We start from the raw sequence: 26,079 nt of genomic DNA, 5'->3' as shown, positions 1-26,079 counted from the left end.
AGTGAATAAATAGTAAATTGAGCCGGGCTTCCTTGGTGGAGCAGTGGTTAAGAATCCTCCTGCCAATTCAGGGAACACAGGCTCGAGCCCTGGTCAGGGAAGATCCCTCATGCCGCAAAGCAACTAAGCCCGTGCGCCACAACTACTGAGCCTGTGCTCTAGAGCCGGCAAGCCACAACTACCGAGTCCACGCGCCGCAGCTACTGAAGTCTGCGCACCTGGAGCCCGTGCTCCGCGAGGAGAGAAGCTACCATGATGAGAAACCCGCACACTCACCAAAGAGCAGCCCCGCTCTCCGCAACTAGAGAAAGCCTGCGTGCAGCAATGAAGACCCAACGCAGCCAAAAATTTAAAAAAAAAAAAAAAAAGTTAAAGAAAAGAGGAAATTGAGCCAATTTATATGAATTCTCATCTTCCTCCTTCATGCCCCACCCCCAAATTCTAGTGGAATTTAGTTGTTTTTAATTTCCTCAGAAGATGTTTTTATTTTAACACCCAAGCAAGTAAACTTCCACACCCATATGGGAACACATCTGAGGTTTGTGATGTAGAAGTTTTAGTAGAGAAGAGAAAAACTTTGGATGAGAGAACTTGAAAAGATTCCTGAACCATGATGCAAACTCGGAGGACTAGTGATTTAGACCACATGTACTGAATACACACCTATCACGGGCCAAGTATGTGAAATGAGGTTGCCCTGCCCATTCTGCCGCCCCTCCTCACCTGGCTCTGAGTTCTCAGATGTGGCCACCTGGATGCCCCACAGACACTGCTAACTCGTTATGTTCAAAACCAAATTCTTTTTCTCCCTTCACCCCCATCAGAACAGACTAACTACTGCTTCTCTTGAATTTTCCATCACTAGTTGCCTGACCCAGAACCTGGGAGACAGGATCAGTGCTGAGATGAGCCTGAGCCTAAAGGAAAATCAGGAATCTAGGTCCTGTTTTTATTTACAGTTTTGAGATTCTGTTCATCATTAATTTTTTTTTTTTTTTTTTTTGCGGTACGCAGACCTCTCACTGTTGCGGCCTCTCCCGCTGCGGAGCACAGGCTCCGGACGTGCAGGCTCAGCGGCCATGGCTCACGGGCCCAGCCGCTCTGCGGCATGTGGGATCTTCCTGGACCGGGGCATGAACCCGCGTCCCCTGCATTGGCAGGCGGACTCTCAACCACTGCGCCACCAGGGAAACCCTGTCCATCATTAATTTTTTGACATTCATTTAGAGTTTTTAAAGATATTGCATTAAAACACTGTCCATTAAATATATTTAATATATTTAAAAATTGATTAAATATTTGTCTTGATTACTGAGTTTTGGGGGGCCCCCTTAAATCTTGTGCCTGAGGCCAATGCCTCACTTGCCTCACCCTAATCCCAGCCCTGGACCACTCAGTAGGCGTTGGTTGCTAGAACCTCATAAAGATAAGAAGGCAATTTACCACGGTGATGAGGAGTAGGGTCCTAAAGTCCCACTGCCTGGGGTCATAGCCCACCTCCACCACTAGGCAACCTTTAAGCAAGCCATTTAACCTCTCTGTATGAGGGGGCTCATAAGAGTGCCTCCCTCATAGGGCTACCGTCATATGAGAAATGTGATGACAAACATTGCACACTGCTGAAAGCTTAGTAAAATCCTCAGTAAAGGTTTGCCATTCTTGTTATTATAATCAGACTCCTCATGCAGTGCTCTCTCCACAACATGACTGCCCTTTGAGTAGAAATCACCGCACCTGGAGTTTCAAAGATACCAGGATCGCCCAAACTCCACCAGCTGAGATCTCTCAGCTTCTTGGCAAATCCTGCTGCCCTCGGGAGGAATCCAAGGGCCTGACTGCAGAGCCGGCAGACAGACAGACACCAATATCTTCCTGGAGGCCCGGGGGCTACAGTCAATGCCCTCACTCTTTCCATGAAATAAAGCTGCTTAAGGACTGAGGCATGTGAAGTATTGAAATGAATATCTCAGGCAGCTCCTTGCCAGGGCCAGGGACCACATAACTGAGCAAAGACCTTGAGCCATTACGTGCCCTGACCTAGACCTGCTCGGTGGTATTTTTAGCCTCTGTGTGCTGTTTCCATCACCTGTGCTGGGCTTTACGCTGGAAAAGAGGGGAGGGAGGGCTGGGGACAGCTAGAGAGATGTTTCTCATGGCAGCCAGTGGGGGCAGGAGCTTGCACACTATTTCTGAGCTCTGTTGCACAAGTCAGCTTTCATGGGCTTGCAACATTTCAGGGGTGTGTGTAGTTAATGACACAGCCCCCCCCTCCCCCGAGCTTAGAAGGACCTCAGGCTTGGTTTAATGCTCTGTTGTCACCATCTTGAAATTCTTAAAAATTTTGAACAAGGGGCCCCACATTTTCATTTTCATTTTTCACTGTAGCCCATTCTGGTTACACAAGGCCAAGAGAGCAGAATAAAGGAAGGGGGCTGGTACCCAGTCAACAGGGGTGCCTTTCTGCAGGGCAGTAAGACAGATGGGAGCTGCTACCATGAGGCATAAATCCCCAGACTTGGCCAAATAAACCTGATTTTGAATCCCCGCCCCCCCATCTGCCTCTTCTTATTTCCTCCTCTGAAACTAGGATGAGATATGAAAGGACCTTGTAAACTGTAGACAGCTGTGTCCTGCTTTGCTAAAACCTTTCCCCTGCACTCTGTTTAAAACAGTCCACAGAGCACCCTCTGTCAATATCATCATTTTCTTGTTTTTGTAGTACATTTTGCTCTCTGAAATTCACATTATTTTCCAGTTGGTTGACTGGCCTCTCCCCTCCTTTTGAGTGTCAGTTCTAGGAGTGTAAGTTCTTGTCTTGCTGGTGCTCTTGACAGGCTCCGCACTGAATATTTGTTGAATGGAGGAGGGATCACGCTTACTGAGTACTTGCTTTGTGCTGATGGTTTTACCTGCATCTTCCCATTTTATTCTCCTTCTAGGGCCTCCTGCCTGGGAGAGTGCAAGTTAAGAGTTGAAGGAGTGCCAGGTTATGTTGGAGGAGGTGATTTTGGAGGTGGGGAAGGGCCCAAAATGGTGAAGGAGAAGGTAAGCAAGAGTGGGAGACACCAGGTGGGATGTGGAGGGCATCCCCCTGCTCCAATAAGGAGCCAGAGGATTCTCGACCTTGGTAATGACCCAGGGAAAACAGTGATTGAACAAGCATACTCTTGCCGTGGCACTGGGTCGTGTGGGTAGTGTGACGGAGCCAAGAAGCCTCGTGGGTGTAGTTGTGCCTTTGGGGCCCAGCTTTGGGAGCAGCTGGGATGGGGGGATGGTTGGGGGCGAGGTGGCGGGTCTTTGGACCGGGCGAGGGGGATGGCTAGGGGGCGAAGGGGCCGGTGCACCTAAGGCGGGCCGGGGACAGCCCAGCCCCGCTCAGGGCGCGGCGAGTCAGCACAGGAGGGCTGAGGTTCCCGCCGCCGCGTGGGGCACAGGCCCGCACTTGCAAGTCTGGGACCAGGGACTTAAAAGCGCCCGGCGCACCGCCCGGACCTGCCCCGCGGGGCGTCACCGCGGCGGTTTAGGCTGGAGCCGAAGGAGAATCTCTGCCTGGGGTAGTGTGGGGGAGGAGAGAGGCCCACCACAGACCCCGGGGGCGGGCGGGGAAGACCTTGTGGGGGAGTGAGGCCACGCGGGGCCGAGAGTTTAAGCGAGCCACGCGCTCTCTGCGTCCCGGGATGGCAGTGTCTAAGAAAGCACCATTGCCCCACCCACTTCTGGATTTTCTTGGTATCGGGCGCTTTACTTGCATCTAGCTAATCTAATCTTGTGAAGACCTTTTAATATTCCTATTTTGCAGATGACAAAGAGCAGGAAACACGCCCCAGCTGACAAAAAATGTGCGATAGGATTCGGAACCGGGGCTCAGTATGCTGCCTCTTTTGTGGCTGCAAAAATTGGGTTGGTAAAAGGAGCTCAACATTTTCTAAGCTCCTACTGTGTGTGTGTCAAAGTTTCCACGCATTGTCTCATTTAGTACAACCTCTTTGGGAGTAATTGCTATCAACGTCCCCATTTAACAGATAAGGAAATTGAAGTAAGAGAGCTATTTTTCTTTTAAATCCGCCCAAGATTTTACAGGTGATCAAGTGGGATATGAACCCAGACAGGCTGACTCCAGAGCACCCTTTTTTAAACCGCTGTGATGAGCCAAGCAGGGAAAAGCGGTTTGCAGACTGCTGTTCTGACTATAACGGCTGCGGCTGAGCCCGCGTGTGGGTCACGACCCGAGTGAGGTTGGAGCAAGGGTCACTGGACGCCCGGCCCGGTCCAGCCGGGTCAAACCTCCGCTTGTGGACTCAGAGGCTGTGCCCCAGGCTCCGCCCCTCACCTGCTGGCCCCGCCCCTCAAACCAACCAAGAAAGTGGTCCGCGGGTGGGCGGGCCCAGGTGCAGGGGGGATGTGGGTGGGGCCTGGGGCGTGAGTGACAGGCGCGGGCGGGGCGAGGCGGGCGTGCGCAGTCGGCTCCGCCCCTCGGGCCTCGCGGCGGAGCCTGGCGGGCCGCTGGCGGCAGGGGTGGTGGCGGCGCTGGGGAGGGCGGGCCGGGGCGGGGCGGCCGGGCGGCCGGGGCGGGGCCACGCTCGAGCCTAGCGTCCCGCTCCCATGGCCGCCCCCGGCTCCCTGCGTTGCCCCTTCTCCCCCGGGCCGCGCCCCGGGGCCCCGCACTGACGGCCCATGGCGCCGCCCGCCGCCCGCCTCGCCCTGCTCTCCGCCGCCGCGCTCACGCTGGCCGCCCGGCCCGCGCCCAGCCCCGGCCTCGGTCCCGGACCCGGTGAGTGAGCTGCCCCCCCACCCCCCGCTCCGCCCGTCCTGCGCGGAGCCCGCCCGGGGGGCCCAACTCCCTCGCCCCTGCCTTCTGGGACTCCTTCTCCAGTCCCTCAGCGACGCCCCTCAGACGGGGCGGCCCTTCTCCTCAGGACCTGGGACTCCCCCAGACCCCTTCAGCCGCCCTCGGCCGGCGCCCTGTCTGCCTCAGTACCTCCCAGACCCTTTGGTCAGGCTCCTCAGCGACGTTCCCCCGGCCGGGATGTCTCCTCTGTCTCAGGACCCGGCACCCCCAGCTCAAGTCCCTCAGCGACTCCCCCCGGGCCGGGACGCTCCCCCACCCCGCCTCAAGACGCTGCCCCCCCCCGCCAAGCCCCTCAGCGACACCCGGGGCCAGGATCCCCTCCGCAAGCCCCACAACGACGCCCCCAGTCCCCCCTCCCACCCACGCCCGCGAACCCTGAGTCTACCCGCTCACGAGCGGGTGCGGAGGCGACGGGAGCGGGTACCCGGCCCCTCTGCCCGGTCCCGGCTGCACCCGCTTGCCCAACACTAATTTCTGAGTACAAGTTGAGGAGAGTAAAGTTGACCTGCCCGCCCTGCTAGAGGTAGACCTGGGTCCGGAGACGACCGGCTCTACCCAGCCAGAACGTTCCCTCCCTAGCTATCCCCCACCCCACCGGGGCCGCTTTGAACTTCCCCGTGACTCGGTGCAGGTCCAGCGTGGAGAGGGGAAGAAAGTAAGGGGTGATGGGAATCTTCTCCCCTACAGAGCTTAGGGTGCTTATCCTGAGAGTGCAGTGCAGAGCACTCGTTTCCCCAGTAGGCCCACACTTTAAACAGGGTAACCCGCTCCCCAGGCCAAGGTCAAGGCCAGGTCTTCCCCAAGTGGGGCCCTAGACCAGGATGGAAGCTGTGACTTTGCTTAGCTTGCCCGCACACCCTTCCTTGCAACAGAACTCTCCAAGTTGAAGAGCAGGCAAGGGGGCGTTGTCTGGCCCAGGTACATTGGTCCGCAAGTTGTTCAGGTGTCGAGAATTCGGCATTAATGGAAGGGACAGGAAAAGTGCATTACAGGTTTGCTGAAGTAAGAAAACCGGCCTCTGGGTTCTCCACCCAAAGTCGCAGACTGTGATGTTGGAGAGACAGGATTTTGCTGATGAAAGAAAACTCCAAGTTGCTTTGTTTACTTACCAGCTTGGATTTGTGATAAAGATAAGGATTTAGTGTTGTCACTTACTAGGTGACTTTGGGTTGTGCCTTCAGCTCTCTGAGCCTCAGTTTCCTCATCTGTAAAGGAGGGATGATGATAACTCCCTTGCAGGGTGTTGTGAAGATTAAATGATGTACTGCAGGTAACACACCCACATGTAGCAGGCAGTCACTAAACATATTTAATACTTCTTTTTATAGTGCTTTACAGTTCACCAAGTGCTGGACACCTCCTTTGCCCTGGGAATGCTATGAGCTTCGAGTCTGATTAATCCCTGTTAAAGGCAAAGCTTGGCTTCAGAGTGGTAGAAGGGGGCTCTCCAAGTGCTATAAACCTTAGGCTCAGGAAGTGGTTTCTGAGTGATCAGTGGCCTTCCAGGGGACAACTACAAAAACTTGTGCAGAAGTTTGATCACTTCTACTGTTTGCTGTATGTGGGGAATGAAGGAGGGACTTTCTGAGAGCCAGGATATGTCAACATAACTGTAACCTAGTAACCCCTTAGCTCCACTTTGCCATATGTGTGGTCAGGATTTAATGACCTCTATGGAGAGAGAGGTATGGGTGGAAATAAACTGTTTCCTCTCCTGGAAAGGGCAGAGTAATAGCTCTGAAAAGTGTTCAGTGAGCCAGCTGTGTGCTTATGCTTGTTGGAAGGTGGCACCCTCTCCTCAGGCACCTTTGCTTTGCTTGGAAGGGTCAAATGCAGCAGCTCTTATGTAGTTTGAACCTCAAACCTTGGTGTGTGCTTTTATTGGAGTCTGGTTAATAAATAACCATTGTGAAATGATTTATGATAAGTGGCCCATGTTCCCAATTCAGTGGGCCTTACCAGCTTTTTTCCCTCCCATCCTAGTACATCAGTGCCTTTGTGACTTCTCCTCTTTAGTTCCAGAGGCAGTTTTAGGGAGATACCACATGGTCTTCAGCATCACATCCTGTCTAGAGCCTACCCACTAGTTTTTAAAAATCCTTTCCAATGAAAAACACGTTTTACTCTGAGGATATGCCAAACTTGACATTTCATATTTTTGATACTGTAATTTTCTCTAAAATTTTGTGGATGGAAAAAATTATTTCAATACTTATATTCTGCATAATTTTGTAATATTTAGATTACTGGTGGTTTGCATTTTTGAATGCTGACTTTATAAAAAGTTAGCTCATTCCCTATCAGTGCTACTTCTAATTACAGTGTGTAGCCAACCCCAGATGACCTCCCTTCTCTTCATTCTTTGAGATTCTTTCCTTTCCTTCACAACTGATAAGGAGGAAGGTAGAGGTTAGTGGTGGAATCTAGACTCCCTTTTCAAGGAGGAAGGCAGCCAGGGCCATGGGCTGATGGGCTCTCTGAAGTGAACTCCCATCTGGAATTTACTGACCTGCAGGGGACAGCCGAGAGGTAGGAAGAGCAGAGAAGGCTGAGTGGACTTCAGCTCTGAGTTTTCCGCCTAAGGCATATACCTGCTTGGGTGTTTCACCACCTTTAGGGGCTTTCAGGTGTGCGTCAACAGAGTGTATCAACTCTGGTTATGTTTGCTGTGAACAGCCTTTTATGCTCATCCTCCTCCAGCTCCTCATGTAGAATTTGTCCCATTAGACAGCAGTGTGTCTTGCCATAAAACCTATGAGTTCAGTTAACAGTGAGAGCTTCATACTGTACAGGGCCTTATCCCTCTTGGGGACTCCATTTATGTTGTATAGAATTACCTGTATACAACCCAGGGGCTGAGAGGAGTGAAGGGGACTAACGTGCATTACCAGTTACTTTTATGTATTTTAAGAAACAGGAAACTATCAAAACTGACCTGGCATCAAAGAACTCTGATCTTTTTGTGAAAATTTTTGGCTCCTCGACAAAGCTGTTTAACTGTTTGAGATATGCAGTGAGACCTTTTATAAATCTTAGAGCAAAATGAAGTTCAATTTAGGCTCACTGCTAATAAACAGCAAGTTGGTACACTTAATATAGATATTATTGATACACTTATGATTTAGCATATGTGGATCAAAAGCAATAAATGATGAAGGTAAAATATATTGCTTTAAATTGCTTTACAATATACAGATTAGAAATTTTGGGTGATGGGCAATATACCATCTTTAGTTTAGAATTTTTGAGCCTATAATGCCATCTTAGGCTCTAAGTCAGGTAGGTGTCAGCAAACATTTTTTGTAAAGGGCTAGACAGTAAATAATTTGGGCTTTGTGGGCCATGTACTGTCTGTTGCAGTACAACAGCTGCAGAATCTCAAAGAATGAAGAGAAGGGAGGTCATGTTTATAGAGCAAAGCAGCCATAGACAGACTGTGAATGGATAGGTGTGGCTGTCTTCCAAGAAAACTTACATGGACACCAATATTTGAATTTCATGTGATTTTTTTTAACAGTTTTTTAAAAATTTTATTTATTTTTGGCTGTGTTGGGTCTTCATTGTTGTACATGCGGGCGTTCTCTAGTTGCAGCGAGTGGGGGCAACTCTTTGTTGTGGTGTCCGGGCTTCTCATTGCGGTGGCTTCTCTAATTGCGGAGCACGGGCTGTAGGCGTGCGGGCTTCAGTAGTTGTGGCACGTGGGCTCAGTATTTGTGGCTTGCAGGCTCTAGAGTGCAGACTGAGTAGTTGTGGCACACGGGCTTAGTTGCTCCGCGGCATGTGGGATCTTCCCGGACCAGGGCTCGAACCCATGTCCCCTCCATTGGCAGGTGGATTCTTAACCACCAGGGAAGTCTAATGTGATTTTTATATGTCACAAAATACTGTTCTTTTGGTTGTTTTCAACCGTTTAAAAGTTTAAAAAGCATTTTTAGCTCATGGGCCATACAAAAACAGGCAGTGGGCCAGAGTTGGCCTGCAGGCTGGACTTGACCAAGTCCTGCTCTAGGTCCATATGTGTTGATTTTTTGCAGTGTTCACTGGTCTGGAAAAGTGACAAGGAGGCTTGCTAAATGAACCTTTTACCTTTTACTATAAACTAACTTTAAGAGGCATGGGAGAAATGGTTAAAAAGGTAAATTTTGTGTTAGGTATATTTTACCACAATTAAAAAAAAACATATCGAGGGAGGGAAATTTCATACACATACATTTAGATCTTTAATAAGACTTTAAAAAATACTTTAAAAAGAAATTCAGGGGCTTCCCTGGTGGCGCGGTGGTTGAGTCCGCCTGCCGATGCAGGGGACACGGGTGCGTGCCCCGGTCCAAGAAGATCCCACGTGCCGCGGAGCGGCTGGGCCCGTGAGCCATGGCCGCTGAGCCTGCGCGTCCGGAGCCTGTGCTCCGCAACGGGAGAGGCCACAACGGTGAGAGGCCCAAGTACCGCAAAAAAAAAAAAAAAAAAAGTAATTCAGTATGGTTCAGTGTGCACTACATAAAGAAAATAGAGCCTTTCTCGGAACCAGCGCATTGTTTGTTCAGCTATGCAGATGTTGCTTGGATCAAACTGTTGAGAGATTTGTTTCTCAGAGGAAAGCCCAGGCAGCAGGTGGCACCAGCCCTGAGACATTTAAAAAAAAAAAAAAAGAAAAGAAAAAAAAAAGAAAACTTCTGTCACTTTCCTAAACAGTTGAATGGTTCTATTGTCATTTTTAAAGTGGCCTTTAAAAAACAACAGTGTGCTTAGCATGGATGATTATTTTGTTTTAATTAAAACATTTTCGGAAAAACAAAATGAAACACTCAAACATACCAAATTGATTGTGTTTGTACTGTGGAACAGTTAATGCAAAACACTTGGGAGAGGCCGAAAGTTTGGATCTGTAGTTTTTTCTTAGTTTTTGCCTCCTGAATAAGGATAACAGAGGAGGAAGTGAATGTGTTCCTTAGCAAACTACCTGTGCAGGTTTTGAGGTGAGGTCTCCTCAAGCCCCCTTTTGTCACCTGGCAGGTTAGTTTCTGTCTGGCTCACAGTGAATGGGTGAAGACGGTGACTGACATTCTTCCACATTCATTTTGACCTTGAGTATCCAGGTGGAACCCGGAAGCATTAGTCTAGGAGAGGAGCCTGAGGTCACTCTGTTTTTTCCCCCTCTGTTGTCTTCAGTGTCATTCTCTCAAGATGGCAGTGCTTCTTCCCCAGACGTCACCTCTGGGACATTATCCTGGATTCGGATTAAACAGGGAAAGGATAGAGGCCGTTGTAGAAACATTAGAAGGGTGTCCATACTCCTCAAAAATAGCCACTCCACAGAAACCTGCCTTCTCATCCTCTAAGGAAATTCCTTCCATCCCCCTTTTAATCCTCTTTCTAGGTAAACACCTCCCTCTTCTGGACTTGCAACGGTTTGAAGAGGAATGAGGTTGGGGGCTAGGAAGTACTTTACAGACAAAAGATTTGAGGCCACCTCACGCAAGGCTGCCTCTCCCTCCTGCAGTTATGAGAGGGTACTTAATAACAGTACCCTCTCGGGGCTGCCCCTCTGCTGGGCCCAGCTTCTAGTTTTCTTGCCACTGATTTAATCCCTGGCAAGTAGCCAAAGCATTAAACTTTTATTGTTCAATTTACCACGAGGGCGGGGCCCTGCTTCTAGTGGGCTGAGGAGGCTTCCAAACCCCAGTGTCATACCACATTAGCAACTTCAGACTTTGAGGGCTGGATTTCTTTCAGTTTGGTTAGACTCTTGGTTAGAACCAGAGCAGTATATTCACACTCAAAGTTTGAAAGCTCGGAAATAATAAAAACAGCATAGGCAACTTTTAAAGATGGTACAAAACAGTTGTGGCATTGACTTATAGGACTAACTCTAAACAGAGTTAGAGTTTATATCTTTTAAACAGAAATGTTAAATGGCTGTCCATGTTCCTTGGTGTCCTAAAGTTGGATGAAAACATGGCAACCAAGTAGTTCTAGAACAGTAGGGATTGTTAACCAGTGTCATCACAGTATGTAAATTACTTGCTGCTGTTCAATCTATAAAAATTCATCTTCAAAGAAAATTATTGGGCTGGTAAAAATATTTTTAATAATGACCACAGAAGCCATATTTGTTTTTCTTTGATGTTCTTCCAAAGACTTCTTCTGGTTTTAATCAGATTGTTCCCACATAAAATACAGTGGAAATCTACAATAATAAAATCCCTATTCCTATGTCTATGGGGAAATAAACAGGATGGGGACTGTCCTTTTAAGGGGCTTTCCCCTTCCTTTTCCCCAGACTCAAAGCCTCTATTACTGGTGGGTGTTTTGGCATCAGTTAAGGGCCTTCAATCCTTCCCTCCCTCCATGTTTTGCTCTTTCATTAAAGTGTTTCTGTTGTCTAATTATATCCTTTCAATCAAATTAGAGACTGCAGCATCTGGTGAGGGCCGTAACTGCTGCCATCTGCACCTCGTATATACAGTCCTTTTCAGCTGAGAATCACTCAACTTCCAAATGGCAGGAAGAGATTTGGAAAAAGTTTAGTTGGAAGGGAGGTTAACTTAAAAGGAACATCTTCAAAGGCTGGGTTCGATGCCCTGCTTGCTGTGATGTGTGTACTGCCATGCAGAGCTTCATCAGCTTGGCTTACCAAAGATTCTTCTGTAGTGCTTCTGGCAGATGAAGGGTTTCTGATTGTCTTAGCTGAAATGACTAGCCCTCTCATCCCGAGGCAGCCCCGGGGTGAGCTGAAAATTTCTCCCTTGAGAAGAATCTTTTGTTGTATGACCACCGGTTGGTTAATGGATATGACACTTTCTGTTTATTTGACCATTTCTTCTAAGTCAATGGTTTCAACTAGAGGAGATTTTTTGCCCCCAAGGGACACTTGGCAATATCTGGAGACATTTTTGCTTGTCACAACTCACTGTGTGGTGGGGAGGGGTGTGCTACTGGCATCTAGCAGGTAGAGAGGCCAGGGATGCTGCTTACGATCCTGGAATGCACAGGACAGCGGCCCCCTTCCCCCCCAGAATTATTCAACCTGAAACGTCAGTAGCGCTGAGGTCGAGAAACCGTGTCCTAATTATATTATTCTCTTATCCTTCCCTTCACTGTGGCCTCGGAGTAGGCAACTCTGATCAACATCTTTTTTCACTCTTAAGAAAATAGATTCTTCATTGTCCATATCTAAACTCCTTAAGCATTTCCGTGAACAGTGTTTCAGAAATCTTAATGGAGTAAGGTCTGTGGGTCACCGTATGTTTCCACTTTCTCTAGAGTAAGAGTGCCAGATTAAATACAGGACACTCAATTAAATTTGAATTTCAGATAAACAGTAATTTTTTGTGTTTGTCTCATGCAATATTTGGGAATACTTTAAAAATCATTCGTTGTTTATATGAAATTCAAATGTAACTGGGCATTCTGTACTTTCATTTGCTAAATCTGACAACCCTACTCTAGATCCATGAAACATTACATGAAACTTTAAACCTTTGACTAGCAAATCAGTCTGTTGGCCACCATCTGCCCTTATTGTTCTGGGTGACTAGAGGTGACAGCAACGCCTGTTCTTGTTTGTAAGTCAGTGCTACACTGACACTTTCCTTCTGCCTCAAGCTGTCTCCATGGCCAGAACTTCTGAAACTTGTCACTTGAGTCATATTTTTATCTTGGGACCAACTAACAAACGCTTATCAAATGCCTACTGTATGCCCAGCATCTCTGGCTAGGACTCATCCCTGTACCGGTTCTTAGAAGATGACAATTTTGTTGCTTCGGGTTTTACTTTAAAGATGTTCTTTAGAGATACACTGTCTACCTGGCAGTCAGCTAGCTCCCCATTCAAGGACTGTTGTATTACTTGCCCATCCCACGTTAACCAAGGGAAGCTGAATAGCCCAGAGCCTGGCTTCCATGGAGCATTGGCTGCCCTCCAGGGCTCCATTATTGGGGAACTTTCTTGCCCTCTGAAATTAAAAATAGGGTACAGGCAATACTGATGAAAGTTGTGCAAAAGCTGGATTATAACAGTTTATTTTATCTCCTTTTTAGTCTGACTGAGAGCTTCAGACAGCGTGAAATAGTGTTGCTCAAGTGATGGTGAGGCAAGGTGTAGATTTGAGCCAGGTGTCTCCCATTGAAAGCAAACTCAATATCAACATGAGTATTCATTACAAAGGGGGTTGCTTATTCCCTATTACAAGTAGCTCTACCGTGGATTCCATTTAAATAGCAGACTCCCCTGGTTTAAATAGCAAGCATTTGATTTTCAAATACTTGATTTATATGAGCTTTTCTGGAACTTCTCCCAGGTCATTGCTAGGTAGGGCGTGATAGCTAGCCTGGAGGCACAAATTGGTGAGGAAACCAGGGCACTCTGAACATGTCTGTCATGGGTTTTTCCCCTTAGCCCTCCATACACCTGATTCCCTCATTCAACAAAAGTTTGCCAGGCACGTTCTGTTTGTTCTGTAGTTGCTGAGAATACAAAGATGAGTGAAGAAACTTAGGGGCTAGTGGAAGCAAGGCCAGGTGCTTCTTGAGCAATTATAGATCAAGCTGATCAAATCTTAGAAGAGCTGGGGCAGCAGGTGCTGTGGGACTTGTTTTAGAGCCTCTGGTTTCCATAGGAGTATAGTGCTCTCTCCTCTAGACCCTGAGCTTTCAAATAGTTCTCCATCTTTTGTCTTTTTTGTTTCCTTTAGAGTTGATTTATAATGTACTAAGTTATTGTCCATCAGAGAACTGGACTTTGAGCTTTAAAACATCTTATTGTGCTTCCCGTTTCCTTATGTGAAAACTCTAGTGTGAAATTTTATTTCAAGATTGAAGAGGATATTTATAAATAAACATCTAAAGTAGATCCATTTATACTCAAACATTACACCGAGAGAGGTGCCATCACCACACCATGATAGAATATGTTCTGTTGGTATTGGCAGTAAAGCCCATGGTTAATTAATGAAATGTTTTTCGTAGAGTTCTGCTGAGCTAGTAACTTCTAACTTAGTGAGTCCATGCTTTCACTGAGGCTTGGCCTAATCTCTCTGTATATGTTACAGAGCTAGATGTTGATAGGTTAATGGTCATTCTTTCTTAAGAACTATCTCCTGGTTTTCAGTTTGATGAGTGTACTTGTATATAATATCCTAAATGATGAATGTAAGTTCCTCAAGCACTACTGCATGTTCATGGTGACTCTTCCTAGCAAAAACACATGTCCTTCACAGTGACAGCCACAGCATGCTTTCCAGTGGGTCCTGCCTGGGTAGGAGTGGAGCATATTCAAGATGAGAGCCAGATGGGAGGAGTGGTACCCAAGCAGCACTGCATTCTGGGCCTGCTCTGCCTCAAGAATTATCTATTTTTCCAATTTTTATATAGCAAATAATAAGGACCCCTCTCTGAAGTGTTTTCGTGGGTCTTCTGGATTTAAACCTGTTGTCTGTTGCTTACGATATGTTCAGTTTTTCTTAAAATAGTCTTTTAATTAAGTATTTATCTGTTAATAGAGATGAATAAACTGGAGATTCAAATAGAAGACCTCAGGTCTCCTTCCAAAAGTATGAATTCTTCAGTTAAAATAACTTTGAGAGGTATGGCCTTTTCTTCTGACATTGTTCCCATGAATGAAAAGGAAGATCTAAAAGATATTTTAATGGAAAAGCTACTGATAAATAATTGCAGTGATTATTTTTGTGGTAATTCTACTTTGGGCAAAAGTACAAAAGTACTTTGTCCTCTGGTCATTTGAACTGTGAATACGTAGTCTAAGAACATTGTAGGTGAATGTCTGTCTTGATTTTAGATGACTGAATTTATGGCTGATTGAGTTTGTTTATCGTTCTTGAAAAGAAACTAAGGTAGATTAATTGTAAAACAACATGTTAGTAAGTATTTTCAAGATGTCCTTTCAAAAAATTTTGCTTTGGGAGATTTAGAACATATTCAAAAATAAAAGTGTAAGGAAGTCATGTGTATCCATCTCCCAGCTTCCACAATCATAAACCAAGGCCAAAGTATTTCATCTCTACCTCTTTCATCCCCCCAACTAGATTATTTCTTAACAAATCTCAGATATCATATCATCTTATCTGTAAATATTTCAGTATGTATCCCTAAAGGATAAGAACTCTTTTCAAAAACATAGCAACAGAGACTTCCCTGGTGGTCCACTGGGTAAGACTCCGTGCTCCCAATGTGGGGAGGCGGGGCGGGGGGGGGGGTTCGGGGCGGGGGGGCGCTGGGTTTGATCCCTGCTCGGAGAACTAGATCCAGCATGCATGCTGCAAGTAAGAGTCCGTGTGCCACAACTACGAAGTCCACACACCGCAGCTAAAAAAAAAAAAGATCCCACATGCTGCAACGAAGATCCCACGTGCCACAACTAAGATCTGGCGCAACTTAAATAAATGAATAAATATTTAAAAAAAACAAACATAGTAGCAGTACCACTACCATTATCACAACTAAAATTTTAGCAATAATTTCTTAATATCATCAAATATCCAGTCAGTAATCAGTTTTCAGATATCCCTGGTTGTCTCATCGGTGTTTTTACCGTTCAAACCAGGACCGAAGCCAGGTACAGTTAGGTGATGTGACTTTTGAGTCTCTATTAACCTAGAGGTTTCTCCTCTTTTTCTTTTTTTTTCTTGAAATTTATTTGTTGAAGATGTAGTTTCTTCTAAACAAAAAGAGTGCTTAAATGCCTCTTCAGAAGGAGGGCCCACATAAAGGTGAGTTATTTTTTTCCATAGATTCTCACTTCCATTAGAGAAATAGGTAGAATTAGAGAATTTTAAGCCTGGGAGAGATTTTAGCCATCAGTCCTTTCCTGTCACACTCCCTCAGACTTTTGAGCCTCAGTTCTATTTTGTTAGAATCTTGAAATTAGAGTTTAGTGTGAAGGGATATTGAGACCACCTGTCTCAAATCCCCTTGTTTCACCAGTGAAGAAATGGAGCCCCAAATCCAGGTGATTTCTTCAAACCCCGCAGTGTCAGCTACTCGTCTGGTGTCATTTCCCCTTTCTTCCAGTGATTCTCAATATGTACCATGTGCTTAGAAGGCCCCTCCCTCCTACCGTCTCTCTAAGTAATCTAGGTGATCTAGACCTGATCGCCTGCCTCCATGTAATCATGGGAATCTCTTCCCTTGGGGAGCCATCGGCGTTAAAGACGCACAGTGTCTTCTCACAGGCTCAGCTGTGTTAGGATGGGAAAGTCTGGGAACCCCTGCCTTCCCAAGGCCACGTGCCTCTTTACCGTGGGGTTCCACATAACTGAAATAAGCATTCCTGAAGTGCTTTGGAGTGTCTGAGGGCAAAAGGCGATTTTGCCAGGGACCATAGGCTTTGAAGACCTACCCATGAGTTCCCACTGGACACCAGTCTGTACTGGAAACCCAACAGAGCATCAGGTGTGTTGTGCAAACATCTGACGACACTCTTGTGTTGCCCTCTGTATATTAAACGGAGCTTTTTCCACTAAGCCTTGTATTTCTATAATCTACCCACCTACCAAATTTTATAGATGTCTTTAAAAGAACAGATGTTCCCACTGGAAAATGTTTCTGCCTTCTTATTTTAAGATGCCATAATTCAATTTAATGCTTATTGATTCATGTTAATTTCAAACTGGGCTAAAACCAGCCAGATTCTTCCAACATAGGATCAATAGAGATGCTGAGTGGTCCTACATGGAACAGAAAGTCAGCTTTGATGGATTAAAAACAGTGACTCTCACAAACATCATATAATAGAGATCTAACTAGTAATTAGCTACCAGAAAACCAGGAAAATTCAAGACTCAATATGAGAAAAACCTCAATAGTGTGGTTTCAGGCAAACAGTGTAGTTAGGAATGACCTAGTTATAGAGCTTCATTGAGAACTTATTCTTCAACTTTATTAAATGTTATCAAGGAATAGAATGTCTTTTGCTTTCCTACCACCATCTCATATATGTCAAGTTTTGATTATTTTAAAACACATCATTATAGTTTTAAATATGAACTTTAAAAATGCAGTGCACGTGCAACCTGTCAGGAGTTAAATTGCCTGGTTCTCTTAACTTGGCATTTTCTTCACTTATAATAAGTACAGATATTGAATTATGTGACTTCAGTATCATATATAAACAAAGATGTGTTTCATCCCACAGTTTAAATTTTGATTAAGAAAAACGTACCTTTTTTCCCTTACTTTTTATCCACTGAATGCTGGGATTCAACATAGGGTTCAAACCATATATATTTTTCCTATCCTGATGGTAGCCTGATAACTGCCCATTAAATCACTAGGTAGACAGACTTTGGGAATTGTATTGTGGAAAATGTATCTGGGAATATTTCTAGGTCCTCTACAGGTCATGCCTCTAAATCAACTGAAATCTTCAAATAATGTTACATGCAGCATGCGAGTATGAGAGCCTATAGAATTTGAGGGATAAATATCAAAGTTTTGAATATATATGCCATCAAGTCAATCAGTCTTTATACCGACCCTTCTGAATTCCAAACATAATAAACAATAATAGTTTTATGAGAGAAAACTCAAGCTTGCCTTTATTAGCAATGGGGAGTATTGAACTTTCACCCAGACATGGTCTTTGTCCTCAGATCTTCCTACCATGGGGATGACCTCCAGGCCTTCATGCAGCAGCAGGTCCTGCAGAAAACAGTTGGTCTGCACAAAACCATTTGCTCAGAGATTCTCACCCAAGATTTGTATACCCTAATGTGATTCCATATATCTCCAGAGAATTTCAATGAAAGTAGCATCTCCAGGTTTTTTTTAAAAAATAAATTTATTTATTTTTGGCTGCGTTGGGTCTTCATTGCTGGGCGCGGGCTTTCTCTAGTTGCGGAAAGCGGGGGCTACTCTTTGTTGCCATGTGCGGGCTTCTCATTGCGGTGGCTTCTCTTGTTGCAGAGCACGGGCTCTAGACCTGTGGGCTCAGCAGTTGTGGCTCATGGGTTCTAGAGCGCAGACTCAGTAGTTGTGGCGCACGGGCTTATTTACTCTGTGGCATGCGGATTCTTAACCACTGCACCACCAGGGAAGCCCGCATCTCCAGTTTTTAAAAATAAATGCCATATGCCATATTTTGGAGGGTTTTGGTGCTGGAGAAAAAGATAAGGAATCGCCAGCTTAGAAAAGTAGAATTAATTCCGAGTGCTTTGATGCCAGCCTTGGAAGTTTTTATTAAGGAGTTTTCTTCTGTATTTACTAAGTTTTTGTCAGACTTGTATCTAACTTAATGGCTGTTTTCATTCAATCCCCAAAGCAAAAGATTTCTGATGGAGAGGAAGGTCCAGCAGAGATGAATGGAATGGGTTCCAACTGGAGAAGACAGGGAGGAAATAAAAGTGCTTTCACAGCTTCTTATTCCTCTCTTCTCAAAACACCTTCTCCCTTACCTTCTGAGACCCACATGCTTTTCTCCCACCTCCCAGGCTGCACATCACTGCTGGGCCCTTCTCTTTCCAGGCCTGAAACATTGCAGGGCCCCAGGGCTCAGCCCCAGATGTCTTCTCTCTCCACACAAGTGCTGTTACCTCTACACTCTGGATCTAGCCTTGGCTTCTTTCCTCAACTCTAGGCTCATCTAGCCGTCTGCTTACTCTGTATCTCCATCCAATTTTCCTATCCAAAACCAAAGCCTTGATTCCACCCCAAGATATTCTGTGCCTCTTGGGTCATCCCCATCGTAGTAAATGGCAACACCGCTTATCCAGCTGCTTGGTGTTGTACCTAATTCCTTTCTCTCTGGGACCCCAGCAAATACTTTTGGTTCTACCTTCAAAATACATCTGGAATCCGGGCACTTCTTCCTATGCTTCAGCTACCAGCCTGGCCCAAGCCATCCTTCTTTCCAGCTCATCCTTCTGCAAGTAGGCACCTAACTGGTTTCCCTGCTGAGTGCCTAGCTGTCTCTACACAGCTCTTCCTCCACCCAGCAGCTACAGTTCTACTAAAAGATAAGTCAGATCGTGTCATTTCTCTGCTCAGAGCCCTCCAATGACGTCCTGTAACTCTTAGAACAAAAGCCAAAATCTAATTTGTATGACCCTCAAGACTTTACATGTCCTGGCCTTGCCTGCCTCCTCCTCCTCTTCATTTCCCACCACCCTCCCCTGCACTCACCCTACCTGGTCGGATCAGAGGAGCTGCCTCACAGTTCCCCAAGCCTTCCCCAGCACATTGCTGCTTGCGGAGGTTTTGCACTGGCTGTGCCCTCTGCCTGGAATGCCCTTCCCGTGTCCTTTCCGTTGTTCGCTTCCTCCCCTTGTCCACATCTCCCCTCGTCCTCCCCTCGTCTCCTTTCCAGGCCTTTCCTGACCCACTTCTTCTAAAAGAGAACCCCCACCCTTCCATCTCCATCCCCTAACTCCATTTTCCCTTGTAGCACTTCTCACTGGCTAGTGTTAATTTTGATTGGTGTATTATGAGCATGAAGCCCTGTGAGCATGTGCGCTCTAGGAACACAGAGTGTTCACCACTGCTGTCCCAGTGCTGTGAACAGTGCCAGACACATAGTGTTGAGTAAATATTTGTTGAATTAATGAATAATATCGTAGACATTAGATTTATCACCTTTGCTTGTTCTCTTTCACTGAATGCATAAATATTACAACCAGCCATGTGATATTTTATTTTTTATTGGTTTAATCCACTCCTTGCTTGTCTAGCCAGAGCTTAGGCCAGTTTCATAGTGGTAGGAAACAAGGGAGGCAGGGTCCTCATTACCTAGTGCACACCCCAGTATTCTGATGAAATCAAGATGCACACATAACTTTAATCCAGAACGTTCAAGTTTGTTTTTTTTTCCCCCCCAAAATTGACATGCACTGGACAAGTCTGTTAAAAAAATAATTGTCAAATCTGGTAACACTGCCTCCATTTCCCTAGCATAGCTAAGAATAAGACTGGGTCTAGGAGGAATAGACTAAAGCAAACAGGCTTGCTCTTACCCATTCCCTGTCTCAGATGCCACCTCACTCCATTCCTGAGGGCTGACACTTGTGTGGATGGCTACCACATTCTTTTGTGTTACAAATCAAGTCATCTGAGTCTCCGGGAACACCGACCCCACTGCCCTGCAGGTTGCTGTCTATTACTAAGGCTTTCCAGTGCCTTCCAGTGGTCGGCCAGCATTTCTGGCTCCCAAGCCACCCTCAACCACTTTTGATAGGAGAAAAAGATGTATTAACACATAGCAATTAAAATTCTAGCAATTAGCAAAGATTGGCTTGATGTTCTTAGAATCATCACCTGAGCAGCTTTCTAGAAATATAGGTTCCCAGATCCCACTCTAACCTTGGGATTGGGTAGGGCTCTGGTGTGGTACACACACACACGCACACACACACACATGCGCACACGCGAGTCTCTCTCTCCCTCTTTCTTTCTCTCTAGCAGATCATATATATTCCTAGTGATAATAAATGCTATGAAGCAAGAAAATGAAGGGCAGAAAAACAGGAGTGGAGATGGTGGGTAAGGGTTTTCTGAGGAGGTAATATTTAGTCTGTGATGGGAAGTATTAGGGAAAGAATGTTTCGGGCAGGAAATAGCGTGGTGTGTTTACAGAATTAAAAGCAGACGAGTGTGGCTGGAGCACAGCACGTGATGAGGGGAAGAGCTCGGGCCCGGTGGAGGGAGGGCCTGGGGCCACATCGAGGGGGCTTCACAGACAAGGATGACGGCTTTGGGTTTTGTTCCCAGTGCTCACGTTTTCCTGGGCACTTTGAGCCCTGTGCAGAGAATGCATTGCGGGAGCACGAAAGTCGAAGCTGTGAGACCTGAACAGGACCGTATTGTCCTCCGATGGTGAACAGGAAGAAGGTGGCAGCACCCAAGATGGAGAGGAGAGGGGGGTTTCAGGGAACATATTCGAAGAAAGTCAACAGGACTTGCTGATGAGCAGAAATGGGGGTGAGGAAGAGCATGGGGAAAGCAAGGATGATGCCGAAGTGTTCTGTCGGAGGCAGTATAGAGTGTGATCGAGTGCCCCAGGTGCCTCATCTGTGAAATGGGAGTATTAAGGGACCTCCCCACTGGGTTGGTGGTGAGTTGATATAAAGCACTTAGCACAGAGCTTGGCACACGGTAGAACACTCTGTAAACATCAGCGGTGATGCAGACTGTGGTGATTCGTCCAAGGTTGCACAACTGGTCAGCAGCAGGTCCAGGACAAGAAGCCAGGGCTTAGGCTCTTGGTTCAGTGTATTTTCTGCTATACCGAGCTGCCTCCTTCAATTACCTTTGAACTTTTTTATTTATGCAGACTCTTGGTGGAGGGTTCGGTTGTCTTGGAACATGATGAGTTGCACTTCTCATAACATGTAAATGTCACACCAGGCACGATAAAGTGCTAGGGTGTCCTTTGCAGCCTGGGAGTCCAGGTTATTTTGGCTGTCCATAAAACTGGGCTGTTCCAGACGAAATGCAGGGCCCAGATAGGGAGAGGAAGGGGGTACAGGAAGAGAGATGGTTAGCAGGTAGATTTCAAATAGTAAAAGGAATATCTTTCAGAATATAGATGTGCTTGTGTTGTGCACATGCTTAGGCCAGAGGAGGCACATGCACTGCAGCAGGAGCCGGCAGTGAGAGTCCTTCATACCGGAAGTCGTGGGTCAGCACATGCCAGGAGAGGGAAAGAAATAAAGCTAAGAATGTTAATGTAACTCCCCCAGATTGTCAGGTTCCTAGTGATACATCTTTAAAAAGTGTTTGAAGTGCTTCTGTCAGTTTCAACTAAGCTAATTTTTAAAAATTGCTCTTTGTACTGTGCCTTTCTCATGAACCTCTGTGAATTTAATGCATGCAACATGTGGGGGGAAATCCTCTCAGCTAAAGTTCCCATCCCCCCCAAAGTCTGAGAGGCAGATTTAATTTGATTTGATCTGATTTGATTTGGCTGCATTGGGTCTTCGTTGCTATGCGCGGGCTTTCTCTAGTTGTGGCGAGCAGGGGCTGCTCTTCGTTGCAGTGCGTGGGCTTCTCACTGCGGTGGCTTCTCTTGTTGTGCAGCATGGGCTTTAGGCATGCGGGCTTCAGTAGTTGCAGCATGTGGACTCAGTAGTTGCAGCGCGCGGGCTCTAGAGCGCAGGCTCAGTAGTTGTGGCGCACGGACTTAGTTGCTCCGCGGCATGTGGGATCTTCCCAGACCAGGGCTCGAACCCGTGTCCCCTGCATTGGCAGGCGGATTCTTAACCACTGCACCACCAGGGATGTCCCTGAGAGGCAGATTTTAGAAGCACATTGCTGCACCTGCAAGGATTTTGTCATTTTATTAAACGGACCTCAGACCATGTTGAATGTGTCCTGTAGGAACGAATTTCAGAAAGAGGTGAGAGAAAATGCCAACTCAGCCCCTGTTCCCTCCTGTTGACTGTCTGTTTTGTGGCACCTCTATCTCAAACAGCGTGGGGAGGACTGTTCTTCATTACCGGGGAATGTGAGTCATTCCCAGACTCGTGTGATTGGGATTCCAAAACGTTGCTGTATCTGATGGTCTTATTAAATCCAAGTGTCAGTGCAGCCTTTCAGACTGTAGGGGAGAGCTCAGTTACAGCTGGTGACCTGGTTCTAGTTACCACACAGAGATGCTGGCGAGAGCAGTGACCCCCTCCGAGCACCCAGAGTTCCTCACGGATGGCTGTTACCAACTCTTCCCAGATTTGGGGGTTTCCTGGTTCACTCCATAGGCTTCATTACCGTTCAGCTCCCTGTTTATATCCTAGTTGGGATCTGTATACTTCAGGGGAAAATGTCCTAGTGTCTGTAGACAAGCGAGTGCCAAGATGAGCCTAGCATTTGGAGGGTACCTCGTTTCAGATTTCCTCAGCCCTACCAATGTTAAATCCACTGTGTCCAGGATCAGCAAGACACTATCCATTTCTAGCTTGGTCCAAACAAAACAAATAAAACATCAAGCAGAGAGGGAGGAAGCTATAGATGTTGCCAGAAAATTAGTTTGCTCTGTCTTTTCTTTCTCCTAGAATGTTTCACAGCCAACGGTGCAGATTATAGGGGAACACAGAACTGGACAGCACTGCAAGGCGGGAAGCCATGTCTGTTCTGGAACGAGACTTTCCAGCATCCATACAACACTCTGAAATACCCCAACGGGGAGGGGGGCCTGGGCGAGCATAACTACTGCAGGTAAGATGGGGTTTCACAGTACTTAAAAAAATCTCTGGTCTCCTCTTCCCATTTCTTCTGGCCTTGCTCACAACAGGGAAGGCTTCTTTGTCTTCTTTTGCCCAACTCACAAGGCCTTTCTTGTCACTGTTTTAAAAATCTTTCTCCCAAAACTGCGCACGCACACACACAATCTACCCACTCTTTTCAACTTGGGTTGCTTTGATACTGGTTTTCAGAGCTCTGCTTTCCTGTGTGATAGCTTCCATGTCTCTCTGAGAGGGTTTTCTTAGTTGTCCCAGAAGACAGTGCACAAACAGCGCAGCTTCTTAAGCTGCTGTGAATGTCATGGGCAAGCAGAGCACCATCTGTGACCCAAACCTCCCTCTGCTTCTGAGCAAAGGAAGCTGCCCTCCCTGCGTTGTACCACCTCCTGCCAGCCCAGTACCACCTTGCTCTGGGAGCAGCTGTAGCCATCAGATTTGTGCTGTTTCCTTCTTTTCAACAGACTAAGGTGTTCCTTTGCTCTTTCACCTCCTGTCTGACCCTTGCAGGGGCTGAGACCCATGGTGCTTCAAGCATGTACTTGTGATTGGAGAGATGATCCATGGCTTTGATCAGATTCTCAAAGTTTTCAGTGATCCAAAACAAGTTGAGAATCACTGGTCAGTAGGGACCAGAGCACCCTTGGTTATAGCTACGTTTTAGCTATTTATACCCAGGATCCTGGTAACATGACTCATGGGTCAGCCGTGTGTTGAATTTAATTATTAATAGGACAGGTGCAAAGGCAGCCTCTTGAGCCATTGGGACAGGGAAAAATGATCACCAAGCTACTCTTTGAGCTACACACTGTGCCCCCAGTGCTACCAGAATGTTGGAATCTCAACCATGGCACTGTTGATCCAGCTGAGACAACATATTTATACCTGCATTGCATGGGCCACAGTGTTTACCTACTGCCCTCTCCAGGTACCTTTGCTAACACCCTAGGACCCTTGTGCTTATCTTGAAGTCTCAAGGCCTGTAGTCCATGTTATCTTTATCCCTGTGCCTTCAGCTCTTTGCTTCACCTTGGTTCTAATGTGTACCAACTGGTCATTCCCCCATTGTTGCTATTGCACTATTTTTTAGTTTGTTATTTGATTGCTATATTTTATATGTTACATTGTATTATTTGTTATAAAAGTATTAAAAGTTTTTCCAAAAAAAAATTCTCCAACACAACAGATATATATATTGTTTAAATGAAAGTCCCCATTGTACCTCTTTCCTCCCAAATCCTCTCCAACAAGGCCTACTTCCCAGAGGTAACAATTTGTATATATGCTATTTCACATTTCGCTATCATTTGTATTTTATTGTTAACATTACACATGCTCATTAAAGAATTCTTTGATGTTTTATTTCCAAAGTTATACATGTTCATTCATTTTTTTCTTGCATAATTAAAAAAATTAACCCCACTCCATTTCTGGCTTATTTTCTTCCCCTAGTTTTCCTATTCATGGGAATAGTTGGCTTGGGTTGGGAAGAGTATTTAGGAAGAGAAACCAGTGTTTGTTTTTTATTTTTACATAGTTAATTATCTTATTGTTCTAAAGTGTCTCTTGGTATTAGGCTGTTGGTTTATTCTATTGTATTATTCTGTTATTCTGTTGCCTTCTATCAAGCAAGCCTTCTCAGACGTGCTCCTGATTTTAAGGTAAATTTTAAATTTCCAGTGAAGTTTATTTATCTGACAAGAAAATCTTTTCTTATAGATTAGTACCCAGTTTACCACTAGGCTCTCAGAAATGCACCAGTAAATATCCATTAAGAAAACACTGAGAGCGGGGGGACCACCTTCCTCCTGAGCCTTGGCTGGCTGCGGTCCTCTCCTTTGATTTGATGGAATGTACCAGACCTGAACTAACAGTTTATCCTTCAGAAAAAGGGATACTGAAATTGTTGATTATTATCACATCAGAGAGCTGGGGCCTTTCGTTTTAGCACTGCAGCAGAGTCAAAGATGAATTTGCTTGTTCTTTTTTTTAACCTATTCCGATGCTTTTCAGAATGGTTTTGACATTGATGACAAACAGTTGTTTTCTAAAGCATTTACCAAATACTACATCAAAGCTGAACACTGAATAGAGGGAGGAAAATGACAGTGAAACTGTTTAAAGAAGGGCTTTGTACAAATTCTCCGACTTTGATTTCTCAGCTGACATCCGACACCATGTTTGTCTTCTGCGATGTTTCCAGACCCATCCCAGTTGAGATGTCTGCAAGATGGCGAGTGATGGGGACGCACTTCTCTGGCTCCACGTATCTGGACTGGGGGGAGGCAGAGAGGCCGGGACAGCAGGGTTGGCACTGGTACCTGCCTTTGGGCACAAAAAAATAAAAGGACCCTTTGTGCTTCAGGGCAGCTTATCTTCTGGGCCACACAATAGGCTGATCCCTCCCAGGCCTGATAGGGGCTGCTCCAGAGCTCCGGCTGCCGGGTCTTTATGCCCATTTCCGGCCTAACCGGAGTGTCAGGTTTCCAGTGTTCTGAGTCCAAATAAAAGGAGCTTGAAAAGCAGCGAAGAGAGGCGAGGCTTTTCTGTGTGTCCAGTAACCCCTGCCATCTTTTGCTCTGTTTCAGCAGTGCTGCCCATTATTGTCGTGGCATTTCTGAGTTGAAAAGACCTTAAAGGCATTTATTCCAAGCCACTCATTTAGAAATGTGGAATAAGTCTTTTGCAATTATTATTGCCATATCAGAAGTTGGTACCAGGATTATAGGACTGTATGTTCTGAGTGAAACTCTTTGGCGTAGTTTTTTTCAGAATTCCCTGAGAAGTTAGTGTTTTGACGTGGAAATAGGACCCATTTCTATCAAACATGAGTTGACTGGCCTGATCCTGGTGAAAGCTTGTCAGTGCAGACTACATGATGTGAATTTTACTTTATTGCTTAAAAATTACACAATGTTCATTGTAGAAGAAATGAGAAAATAAAGAGAATTGGAAAAGAAAAAAATTAAAATTACCAGTAGTCCCATCATCCAGTGATAAATACTTTCAAAGTCTGGTGCATATCCTTCCTTAAATATATCTTTTCAA

The 26,079-nt window shown here is 45.9% G+C and overlaps 1 protein-coding gene across 2 annotated transcripts in view; it reads left to right on the top strand.

Moving 5' to 3' along the window:
* The first annotated feature begins 4,238 nt into the window (after positions 1–4,238).
* KREMEN1 (kringle containing transmembrane protein 1) overlaps positions 4,239–26,079 on the top strand; it is a 71,197-nt gene continuing 49,356 nt past the window's right edge. For both annotated transcript variants that reach the window (XM_079942304.1, XM_079942303.1), the window contains exons 1-2: positions 4,239–4,771; positions 22,846–23,008. In XM_079942304.1, coding sequence (XP_079798430.1) covers positions 4,675–4,771; positions 22,846–23,008 — 260 coding nt within the window. In that variant the 5' untranslated portion in view covers positions 4,239–4,674. The remainder of the gene's footprint in view (positions 4,772–22,845; positions 23,009–26,079) is intronic.

Source organism: Stenella coeruleoalba (assembly GCF_951394435.1).
Source record: "Stenella coeruleoalba genome assembly, chromosome: 14".
NCBI lineage: Eukaryota > Metazoa > Chordata > Mammalia > Artiodactyla > Delphinidae > Stenella > Stenella coeruleoalba.
The sequence above is the reverse complement of the archived record's forward strand: the minus strand, read 5'-3'. Positions and strand labels throughout refer to the sequence as shown.